The sequence below is a fragment of the Pavona decussata genome, unplaced genomic scaffold, assembly GCF_977016875.1.
Source record: "Pavona decussata unplaced genomic scaffold, jaPavDecu1.1 SCAFFOLD_386, whole genome shotgun sequence".
Taxonomy (NCBI): domain Eukaryota; kingdom Metazoa; phylum Cnidaria; class Anthozoa; order Scleractinia; family Agariciidae; genus Pavona; species Pavona decussata.
In genome coordinates this window covers 3,555,580-3,567,321 of record NW_028145758.1, presented here as the reverse complement: position 1 = coordinate 3,567,321, position 11,742 = coordinate 3,555,580, and the positions used below count along the sequence as shown (strand labels likewise).

Genomic DNA, 11,742 nt, shown 5'->3' with positions numbered 1-11,742 from the left:
TATTCCATGATTCCTTGCGCTGCAAAGAAACTGTCGTGTAACGTGTCACGCACTTCACGCACGATAAAAAAATGAAAAGAAAAAGTGTGGAGTCACGTTACCTGAGTGAACTTTTTAGCAAAAAAACAACGACCAATAGTAGTAGTAGTAATAATAATAATAGTAATAATAATAATAATAATAATAATAATAATAATAATAATAATAATAATAATAATAATAATTAAGTTTATTTATTTTGCCACACCACAAATATAATGAAAACAAAACAAAAAAAAAAAATAGAAATAGATTTAACAATGGCGAGGAGACCTAAAGGAAACTATGAAGCTTATAAGCGACACTCAAATACAATACGTTTTTTATTCAGGTTTTGAAGCGTCACAAGAAATGGAAATTACTTTTAATATTTGGAACAAAAAACAACTACAACACTCTAACAAAACCAACAACTAAATAAATTTATAAAAAAAAAATAGAGGTGGGCTTATAACCGGAATATTATTTTTTTACGACACGTAGATGAGCCATAAACCGGGGGTAGTTAAAACTGGGATTTCACGGTTTTTTTATTTATTTATTTATCTTTTTTTTTTTTTTTTTTGAAGCAGGGGACACCTGGAAAAGGCGGATGTAATAATTTTGAAATGGGTGGATGTGAGCACCTTTTTTCTGTAAATTCAGTCGAAAAAATATTGCTTATGTTACTGATTGAGAGAGAGGGTCGCACAGGAGCCGGAATATTTCGCTGACGGATCGATCGCAGCGAAGGTCCTTGCGCTATCACGAAGAGACAAATACGTTTGACAATTATTCCGCTCACTGCACTTGTTGGTTACAATATGATAGATAGCCAACGAGGGGCACAGCGCCGAGTTGGCTACCTATCATCTTGTGTCCAACAAGTGTGAGTGGAATGATTGTTTTTTTTTTTAACAACCACGAAAAATCGCTAATTCCTGCTAATTTAGTGATATTTTCTTTTCCCCCGGATGCGTACTCTTACCATATTTGTTGGCCATGGTATAATGGCTCATATGTAATCTCGTACCCCGATCTCAGTCGTCGGTTCGTGGGAGATCTGGGTACGAGATTAGCTCATATGTATACCAAGGCCAGTAAACCAATCAAAACTCTGGAACTGTGTTAGCTAACGAGTCATTGTTTAATAAACATGTTTATTTTTCCGTCCGCTCCAACCAAACTCGTGGGAAAAGCAGATGTTAGCCAGGGCTATTGGAATCCAAATGGGAATCGGGGGTAACCGCGCATTTTTCGCAATTCAGAGATATTAAGCAACAACACTGATATAATTATAAAAAGGTCAAAAATACACAACAATGCATGGCAGTTCTTTTCATATTGAAGTTTTCTCTGACAAAAGCGTAGTTACCCCTATTGATTTTCATTTTGGATTTCAATAACCCTTACTAAGATCTGTTTTTTTTTTTCTTTTCACATACAGTCAACGCTCTCTAAGCGTACGCCTCTTTAAGGCGGACAGAAAATTTAGTCCCTGCCGAATTTCGCTTGTTTCTCTGTAACTGAACTCTCTCTAAGGCGGACAGCGGACACTTTTTCCAACATGTTTGTTTAAAAAACCTCTCAAATTTAAGTGGACACCGGATGTTTTTGAAATTTTATAACAGGTCCAAAATTCCGAAAAATTAGCGCAATCTGATAACAGTGGTTTTAATAAAATATACCAGACCTTACAATATGTCTTAATACAATATTAAAGTCACTTTTCCCGTCATTTATACAACAACTCATTTGCGCTGCCGTTTGCTGGAATCAGTTGAGTCACTTGTATTCTTCCTTCGCTTTTTCGCGTCTTGGTTTAGATCAACCGCAGTTGTAATCTTCTCGTTTTCTTTACCTATGCACTTTGCTATCCAGGCCACCACCTTTGGAACACCTTGAAACTTGTACTTGCATAGCTTTGCATGGGACTTTAAGCCCGTAGCCACCCCCACGGTTTAATCTTTTTTCTGTAACTTCATAAGAGACGCTACTTCATTCAAGTTCCAAGAAACGACTTACATAGCGGGTGTAGATTAATGCAACAACAGTGCAGCATTACAAAGTTTTTCTCGTAGTGAATGGGGGTTATGAACCCCGACTCCACGTACTGTCAAATAACAAGCGGCACAAACGAGGTTTGGTAAGGTTGATTCACAAATGTTCAAAGTGTGTATGAACTGTGTTGGATTCCGTAAGGAATATATAAAAGAGACACAGCCGGCCTGTCATGACTACATTGTACACTGTATCTAAAGTAATAAAGCACTGGTTTCAGTTTTGATGTTCGGGTACCAGTTTACATGAACTCTCTCTAAGGCGGACACCTCTCTAACGCGGACAGTAAATCTGGTACCGAGGGTGTCCGCCTTAGAGAGAGTTGACTAACTGCCGGGGCTACCGAGAAACAACTCCAGCTAGCGGTCAGAGCGGGACTTGAACCCGGGACCACCGGATTTCAAGTCCAGCGCCCTAACCACTCGACAACGCTGCCTCCTAGGATGATGTTGGCTTATTGAGCATGCGTGGACTGGAGGCAAAAAAGCAAATCTGGAGTTGGGAATCATGCAAATTAAAATAAATGAGAAACAACAAAAAAAACAACAACAACAACAACAACAGAGAAAGTAGAGAGAATAAGTGAAGTAAAAGACGTTTACTCCAAGCATATTTTTACAGCTCTTCCGAATTACGTCACTCTACATGTATCTACTAACGCAAAAACAAAAAAATTATCAAGTGTATGACCAAAAGAGTAGTCGAAAATATTTGATAGTGCGCAATGGATTAAATGTGATGGTATATCTTAAGCCTTGTAAAATGAGAATAAAGTGATGGAGCAGCCGGACTTGTAATCGCAAGTTCATAGGTTCGACTCCTCTTGGTAAAACTCGGATTTCTTTCGTTCGAGTATGCCTATTCCACTGAGAAAACAACACATCATTCTCAAATATTATATTGAATTTTTGTTTGAAAGAAAAATGACTACATGAAAATGCCTACTACAAAGCCAGGTACAATGCTATATCTAATTCGTTGTTCATTGTTCACCAAAAATAGCTTGAACCTAATTGTTCTTGACAATTGATATTGAAAACGTCATTTCTGAACATATATTTGATTGCTGCGTTTTTCCAAAAAGTACTTTTGCAAAGCAGTATTACGAAACCATTGTTTCAATCATTGAAACGGAACGAATTTTGAAAGTGACCAAGGCATGTGCTTGTGTATAAAACGAAAGGAGGAACTTGATTAAAGCTTTCTAAACGACGTTTTCCAGCTCAGTCACCTGCCTAGTCAAGAACTCCTCAGCATGTGACTCCACGCATGCGCGGTATCCTTCGCGGTGATAGGCTGTAAATAGCGAGGGCGTGAAAAATTGATTGATCGTCGAAGTACTCGGGAAACCCAAGCAAATCTTTCTAGATATCTTTGAAAGGAATCCCCGGCTTGTGTGACAACATTCACAACAGCAGAATGTCAGGCGATCAACCTCCTCTTCTTTCAGGACGGGACCTGGGCCCCACTCTTCCTTGTCTAGGTCCTCTTCATAGTCTGCCCAACTTGTGCCCATGTCTTCGGAAGGCTTGACTCCGTAGCTAGGATGGCGAGGTGCAATGATCATAATGTCACCTGTGCCCACCTCAAAGTAACCGCTATCCGTCTTCTTTTCGAAATATCGGACTAAAAATTGAAAATGCCTTGCCTGTCGGCCGCGTGGGACATCTACATACTCTTTACGCATCTGTTCTTTGACATCTCGGCCACCCAAGCCAACGAACTCGCAATGCAGCTGTTCCCTCGCTAGATCCATGGATTTCAGAATGTATTTGGAATAGTCTGCGTCACTCTTAATGAAGCTTCCATCGACAATAAGAATCTTTTTTAGCCTTTTCTTCAGCAGATACAACAGACCATACTTCTCCAGGCGACCTCCGTCACTGAGAGATAAAATTGCGGGAGGCTTGGGACCGACGTTGTTAACTTTGAAGACTTCGCGTAAAAATCGTACATGATAGAGGTGGACGTGACACCATCTGTGTAAAGAAAAACACAAAAAAGAAATTTCTTTTAATCATAATAGCGAGTATGCGGGGGATAACCTTTGTATTCCATAAACCACTGTCTCTGAGCTATTTTCGGTGCTCTGGTGCAAGATATTTTAGAAGCAAAGTCGTACATTACTTGCTGATCGCAACAGACACAAACTGGCTGAAAAATTATTCTTTTTCTGAAAAATGTAACGAAAAGAAAGACTTCAATTCGTACCTCGCAAACTTGTCATAAAACCATGGTGGCTCACCCCCAGTTGGCACAATGGCAATGCCAATGAATACTAGATAATACGACACAAAAACAGCCACAGCGTAACCCTCTTCAGCTTTCATGTCCCAGTCTTTTAACGCAATGACCGCAAGAAACATTACAGGAAAAGCAGCGATACTCTGGATCAGTACTGTGAAAATCTGCAACAGCGAAGAAAACAATAAACAATTTGATATGTACTCACTTTTATAGAATAAAACGTTTACAGTGAGTTTGGACAGTTGGTAATAACGATATGTAAAGCCATTAACTTCCAAGGAAAAACTTTAAATAAGTGAAGTCACGTTGTCAAACTTCAAAAACTTGGCACACTTGTGCTTTCATACACCAAACCTCCATTAATCTGTAGTTATTTGGCGCAATTGTGTATTGATTTATCTACACACCTCTCGCTGGCGTTTGAAGTAAACATCGAGTGTTTAGCAAACGTTCGCGTGTCAATATCCGTCTAGCAGAGGTTTCTCTTGGTTGTGTCCGTTTACAGAGCGACAAAATTAAACAAGAAAAGAGAAACGACAAAGAGAAATTTCTGCTAGGAGAATAACGTGTCAAATGCAATTTTTGCCAAGCCCAAGAAAGAATTAAGAAAGTTGACGAGTTTGCAAACTAGTTCTATTTGTTGAAAACAGTTTGACCGTCGATTCGTCAATACAATCTTGGTTGGATAACAGAACTTTTTGTGCGCATATTTTTGTGGACTGTTCACCGCATGCTGTCGCGAGAGCTGGAAGAATAAGCTTCAGGGTAATTCTTGTTAGATGTTACTTTGCGTTCGAAACCTTAGTTCTTCTTACCCTGGATACAAGTGGAGAGCACCCCATTGTTTCATTAGGATTGCTCCTGAATCCTTTCCTGAGAGTGAGTCCCAACATAATCTGCAGATCCCTGAACGGCTCGTCTTGCTCTGGACTAAGCGCCATTACAGCAGCTGAGGTTACCATGGCATCCGGTTGATGGACGTAATAAGGCGTCAGCTTGAGTTCATCAGATGTTTCTCCAGGTTGATGATCGATGCGTTCATTTTCTTCTGGAGATAGAGACATCACGGCATACGATGGTTCTTTCGTCACCGACGGGTGTTTGCGCCAGTAATCTACCGCCACGTTGCTTATGTACTCTGGCTTGACTTCCTTCAAGTCTGCCATGAGAAGAGGATCGTTGGCTGCGTTGTGCTTGTGAGGGCAACAGGAGAGAATTGGAAAGAAGTCGCGACAACTGATTCCTCCACATCCAAGTGAGCCAACGCTCTGTTCGGTAAAAAACGCTTTCTGAAGCCTCCACCTGAAAAAGCACAAAAAAGGCTGTCATCAGTTTGTCTTGGTGTGACGGGAGAGAGGAGAGCAATCCAGCCTCGAATTGCCGACCGTCCGATTTTCCGACCGAACGTCCGACGATTGTCGGATACACTAACACATACAAGACACCTACACGCTCTAGGATACACGGCGCCTCCACGCTCTAGGAGTGGAAAACGCCTGCTATTAAAATTCACATCTGCAAAAGCATAAAATGAGACTTATTCAGCCAGGTTCAAGAAACTCTACCATTTCAAGGTTTTTCTTGCTGGTGTTCCAGCTTCTCGGTGATTTGGATAGCCGTCCAAAGTTCAACGGAATTTTACCACGTATTCAACTCTCCACTAAATACCGGTTATATATATGCTTGGGAAAAGTTACGATTAAACAGATTCCAATTTACAATCAATAATCTAGAAGCATAACCAACAATTTAGAGTTTTACCAAGACAGACAATTTTCACTTGCGTGCCCTATTTGCTTGGGAGGCACGGAAGGGGGGCGGGGGGGGGGGGGGGTGCGGAGCGACGTGGGGGAATGGAGTGGGCATACCACAATATACCAAAACCAACCCGAAAGTAATAGAACCACAGCACTGTCAGGTGAAACATCTTCACGCAATTTTGCTCCCTATTAACATCGGCAAGTATAACAGACACCCAGAATTTCGATGTGTAAGTATTGTATGCTTAACATCGGCCTTAGATAATAATGTTCTTTGATCTTCACCAAAAAACATCTCCAGTACTAGTTATGGCGACGTACTTGTGGTATAAAGTAAAAAAAAACAAACCTGGCCTTAAATTAAACATAACGACCCAATATGATCTGTGATGAAAGACAACAGTATTATATTAAGCCAACTTACTTGTAGTAAGTGAAAATCGACGTAGCGCTGAAAATGCCAAGATAGGGACTGATCCAGATAAAGCCACTGGAAACCAACAGCAGGACGTAAAACAGATGGTCATCATATGCTATACCCATCACTTTAGTCTGGTACACTCGCCACTTGATCACAAAAGCGTAGAAATAGAGCACGATTGCGAGGGAAGCTTTCCTTCGCAAGGGCGGGAACCCAAGCCAGAAGAAGATGCTGAGAACGATCACCGAGATATTGAGCCAGGAAGGGAGCACATTGATAAACTGCTGGATTAACCACGGTGTGAAAGTAAACGCCAACAGCAGTCCGCTTATAATCTGCAAGAAGCGGGCAATCGAGCTGATTCTGAACGAAGCCACAAGCTTGATAGCGTGACACACGATGAACGAAATCGTCAGCAGAATAAACAACACGCACTGATCCCTCACTTCTGGGTCACTCATGCCGGACTCGAACGTGCAGCGTCGCTCTGTGGTCGAAATGTTTACAGCGATTCCGGTTGCATTAATAGGCTCGTTAATGCATTCAAAACCCTCGCGCATGATTGAGCCAAACACGTAATCGATGATGAATGCAGTGGTGAAAGCGCATGTGCTGTACATAACACAGGGGATAACAAGGTTGACTGTTATGAGCAGCAAAACAAGTACCACAGTCTCCAGAATGCCTTGCAGGGGTCTTTGCCAGTTGCAAACGTAACCTACTCTGGTGCGCATCTGCTGGAAAAATGCTTTATGCCATTTATGGTCATCTTCATTGTTGTTTCTGTATTTCCAGTCCAGGTAAGCCGCGGCGGTATAATTTCCTCCAGAAACGCAGCTCACGTAATGGATTTTAACGCCGCGGCGAAGAAGTCGCCTTAACACTCCGGAACTCACTGCAGCCGAACGGATCCCACCACCGGAGAAAGCCAAGCCAATCTGGTCTTCCGCCATTACAACACGCCGTTAAAAATTAAACCTTTGAAAGTAGCGAAAACATGTATAAGTAATTATTGGTCGCAACCGTCAGTGGCGAAATGCCAACACCATATTTCTATCACTAGGAAATTTTCCGGGAAATTTTTTAGGCGGTACGTTATAATTTTTTCTCGGATCTTTTTCCTTCTGTTTAGTTTGTTTGTTTTTCGGACAGTTTCTTATCGTCAAGAGTCCTGCAGGTTTGAGGAATAGAAAACACACTAAAGCGATGTTAATACACGGTCTAGCAAAGGTTCGTACAATTTGCCTCGACAACGGTGTTTGGAGAAAAATTGTATGAGATGTATTGTTAAAAACTTTAATTCTTCTTAATTACAAGAGGAAGTCTAATCCCATCAGCCTTCTGACGTCTCCTTAGACTTCCAGCACGCTCCACAAGTATCTTTCTCTAGTCAGGAGCCCATGAACCTGTCCTGCTCTAGTGTATTTATGAATATTTTTCTCTCTTCTTTTTGCAAATTTTAAATTTGTGTTGAATTAATAAAAAATAAAAAAATTTGTTCGTTGCATGGTGTAACGTACCTAGCAATGGCCAAACGCAACTAGAGTTACAGGAATTAATTAGGAAGGAGGGATAATTTCGGGTATACCCGAAATCGCAACACCGTGAATAAAAAGCTTTAAAACCCGTAATATCGTGTCGAAAATCGGCGAAATACCGAACAGGCTCCCAAAGTTTGGTATACGGGAAGAGAAAAATCGGTGTGCGGAGCAAGCCAAGCGCGGTCTGGGCATGGGAGCGAGAAAGGCCCCCAGACCGAGCTCGATTATTCTCCCCTCCCTATTCCCCACATAGGAGCCTGTTCACAGGCTAAAACCGCGTTACTTATGTCGGCGGCACGTTCTGTCGAGGAGAGCAATGAAACTGACGATGAAAATTGAAATTACCAAAATAGCGCACGAAACTATCCACACGTATCCGTTTTCGTTTAATGAAAACACAATTTGTTTTACGGATTGGCCTTTCGTAGATCACACGTATCCGGTGAAGACGGTTGCCGAAAACGCAACTTTCCAAAAACGCTTAGAGTAAACTCTTGCTTAGAGTAGAAATTTTTGAAAACGCCGTTTTGTATTCTCATGTGGACGCCTGAAAACGGAAGTCTTCGGACTCAATGACGTCACGAGGTCGAACGTTTTCGTAAGTTCCGTTTCGGTTTTAGCTGCAGGCAAAACCGGAAAAAAATTCTTTTGCGCTTTCAAAAGAAAACGGATACTCGTGGACGAGCAAACATGATTAAAAAACGCTAGAAATTTTTTAAAACGAAAAGAAACTTTTGCGTTTTCAAACAAAAACGGAGACGTGTGGACGGGACCGATATATCTTCCCCGTGACTGCCGTGAATACGCGCATGCACGATGAACGGGTTATCGTGATGTGGGGAAAATGTCACTCGCTCGTTCCACTGGTCAATCGATAGGCTGTAAACTTTCAAATATGGCATACTCACACGGCTCGCTTTAGTTTTTCTCCTCCTTCATATATGAAAATTCACGTTTTTTGGAGTTCGAAATTAAAGGAAATAGCCTATAGAATACTCGACCAATGTACATAGTCTTCATGCGTTTTTATTTTGTTGAGAAAAAGCCCCGCATTGTCCTTGTTGAAAGCCGTGATTGTTGTCTAAGTCAACAGGGATTTTGTGCGAAATGGAAGGAGGAAAATACGATGGAGAAACGTCTGAGGGTGATCCGTGTTCATTCGCGTATTCGTCTTTGGCAGTCTGAAGTCATTTGGCTGTTAAAATCGTTGCGCCACGGGTGCCAGATCATGGTTAGACACCCTAAACAATCAATTAATACTAAAATTAGTCTCCTCGATGGAAATCTATTGAGGCGAAGGGTCCCGGTTCAAACTTACCTAGACAACTAAGGTAAAATGTTCCTTTTCTTTTCACCTTTAAAAGCCAACCACTCCAAAGGCTCTAAACAATTTTCAAAATTTAAACTTTCTTGACGGATACAAAACTATTCAAGGAGCTCAATCGCGCTGAAAGGAACGGCTTAAAATCTAAGCGGCGAAGAATGCGGAAAAAATGAGGTCCTTTATATATTTCGAGTCCTGGGCCAACCAAACACAATGCGAACAATGTTTTATACCTTTCAGGTCAAACTTCATTCCCGCATGGTGTCCATGAATTCTTAGTTGTAGCGTAGTTTGATACGATTACTGCGTTATGGTTACCACTATTCACTTCTGCGTTTACGAGTTGGCTCACCGGCAGGAGCCTTTATAATTTGATTATACTAGAGGACGCATAATCCGTCTAGACGAAGTATCTTCTGTTGAACGTCTTGCATGACGCACAACAGAAGATAGTTCGTCTAGACGCATAATGCGTCTAAACCAGACGAACAAGAAATGCAACGAGCCGCTATCGCCCTACACAGTTTTGCCGTTAAGAAAGCAAGCCACTTTCAGATGCATACAAGGCAAATGAAACTTCAAACACCCCCCGCCTGTTCCAGTCGTTCAAAAAGTAGTCTCTTCTCATTTTTTCCCGCTCGCAATATTTTTCGTTCGCGCGCTGGTATTCGTTGAACAGGCTATCTGAAATCGCCCCGAGAAAACTGGACCGATGTGCATGTAGGCAGTAAAATTTGAACCTTTTTGGAAAAACGGATAATTCGAACGATGGAAAACGAAGCGTTCAAGGAATGGCCTTACACTGTTAAATATTCCGTGCCACTTTTCGATGCAAGGGGCAGGAATCATTATAATACAAGCGATATAGCAGTGTAACGTTTCGTCTCAGTTTACCTTGATAGATGTACGAGTCCTCAGTGATCTTGCTTGGAGTCTGATAATAATTGCGGAAAGTTTCTTTACCGTATACACGTTTATACAGGCAGCTTGTTCCGGTATTTCGCGACCGTTAATTCCCTTGACGCATCAGCTGATGTTTTCGGAAAAAGAGGAACACGTTCCGTTGTACTTCCTTTCGCAGATCCCTCCCTACAAAAACCGTCAATTCACCGGAAGTCGTCACAGACTGGCCCAACGCCACTGTTATGTTACATTTGCACTAAAAATAATGGATGACAAAGACGGTAAAAATAAATAAATGACGATAAAAAGTGAAATGGGGTCAAAAAATCGGGCGACCCTGCGAGAATGAGTCTTCTGTTTAAGAAGAATTTTAAAATTAGAAGTTTTTGTTCTATAGGTAGGCCTCTTCTAACCTCGATCTACAGCTCTCTGCAATGGCAATGGCCATGAGTTCTTGTCACATTCTTGTTATGCATTTACACAGATGCTCTTACTAGAAAGCTCCCAATGTCAGACGACCGGAAAATTGTGTCCAGAGGCGGAGAGTTATTCTCCTGTATTTCCTTTCTAAATCAATTTTGAAATCAGAGCAATTGTCGGAAGATTGCTCTCCGCGCGTGATACACGCAACTCTGACTCCGCTGCACGCGTTCATCCGATTTCGACGATTTTGCAATTTACCAGCTACAGAATAACAAAGAAAACAAACGTTCTTTCAGTTTCTTGTATTGATAGCTAATGCATGCAGCTGCAGTCGCTAACCCAGTGCTCACGATTGTTACATTGCTGACATTGTGGATAATCCCACATGCTATGGTGATCGTGATCACAAGAGATTTTTACCAGATGCAATAGTCAAGTAAGAGACAAAGTGTAAGACTGGAATCTGATTATTCAAAGCTAGTTACAAATGAGATCAAAGATGTGAAAGAAACTTTACCTTAGCTGTGGTATATGGTCCGTTTTAGACTTTCAGTCCGGAGTTGTAAAGGTTCTTTCAGCTGGGTTACTCGAGATGATAGAAAATTGATACGATATGAAAAGGTAAAAAAATCATTCACCCTCTCCGCGAAATACTGATTGACTGACAGACTGGTTGCGCTTCAGTTGATTTATACAAAGCGGAACTGAATATACCGAAAACGCAGTCATAACACGAAGAGGATTTGAATTTGTTTGATGTTGCATTGAATTTCAATTTCCTATCTCAATTCACGAGCTGTCAGGATCTCTAATGTGTTCCGTGACATCCAACTACGTGTCACGCAATATTAAAAAAAATTACACATTGCCGCCACATTTGATGTATTTCGGGTAGCACTCACGGTAGTTGGTACACACGGCAAAGACCACTTGTTTGTATGCTACTGAATTGCTTGCCAGGAGCTCCCAGTAGCTCAGTACAGCTCTGTTGTGAGGAATGGGGGAGGGGCTTTCCTCTCTTTCTTCGAGCGCGCGGGCGAACGT

General features: G+C 41.5%; 1 protein-coding gene across 1 annotated transcript; it reads right to left on the bottom strand.

Moving 5' to 3' along the window:
* Positions 1-1,796: 1,796 nt before the first annotated feature.
* LOC146451727 (uncharacterized) lies at positions 1,797-11,602 on the bottom strand. Its single transcript, XM_085098722.1, has 6 exons — positions 11,216-11,602; positions 10,267-10,531; positions 6,511-7,485; positions 5,142-5,628; positions 4,291-4,487; positions 1,797-4,058 (listed from the first exon to the last, which is right to left on the bottom strand). The coding sequence occupies exons 3-6, from the start codon at positions 7,458-7,460 to the stop codon at positions 3,284-3,286; spliced, it is 2,409 nt and encodes an 802-aa protein (XP_084954848.1). The 5' UTR covers positions 7,461-7,485; positions 10,267-10,531; positions 11,216-11,602; the 3' UTR covers positions 1,797-3,283.
* Positions 11,603-11,742: the final 140 nt, after the last annotated feature.

What these genes read in the sequence shown, in the direction of transcription:
- LOC146451727 (XM_085098722.1), bottom strand. Translation starts at nt 7,460, where the DNA reads ATGGCGGAAGACCAGATTGGCTTGGCTTTCTCCGGTGGTGGGATCCGT. An exon ending in GCTCTCCACTTGTATCCAGG is followed by an intron (nt 4,488 to 5,141) that starts GTAAGAAGAACT and finishes TCGCTGTTGCAG; the next exon opens with ATTTTCACAGTACTGATCCA. An exon ending in TTTTATGACAAGTTTGCGAG is followed by an intron (nt 4,059 to 4,290) that starts GTACGAATTGAA and finishes TTCTTTACACAG; the next exon opens with ATGGTGTCACGTCCACCTCT.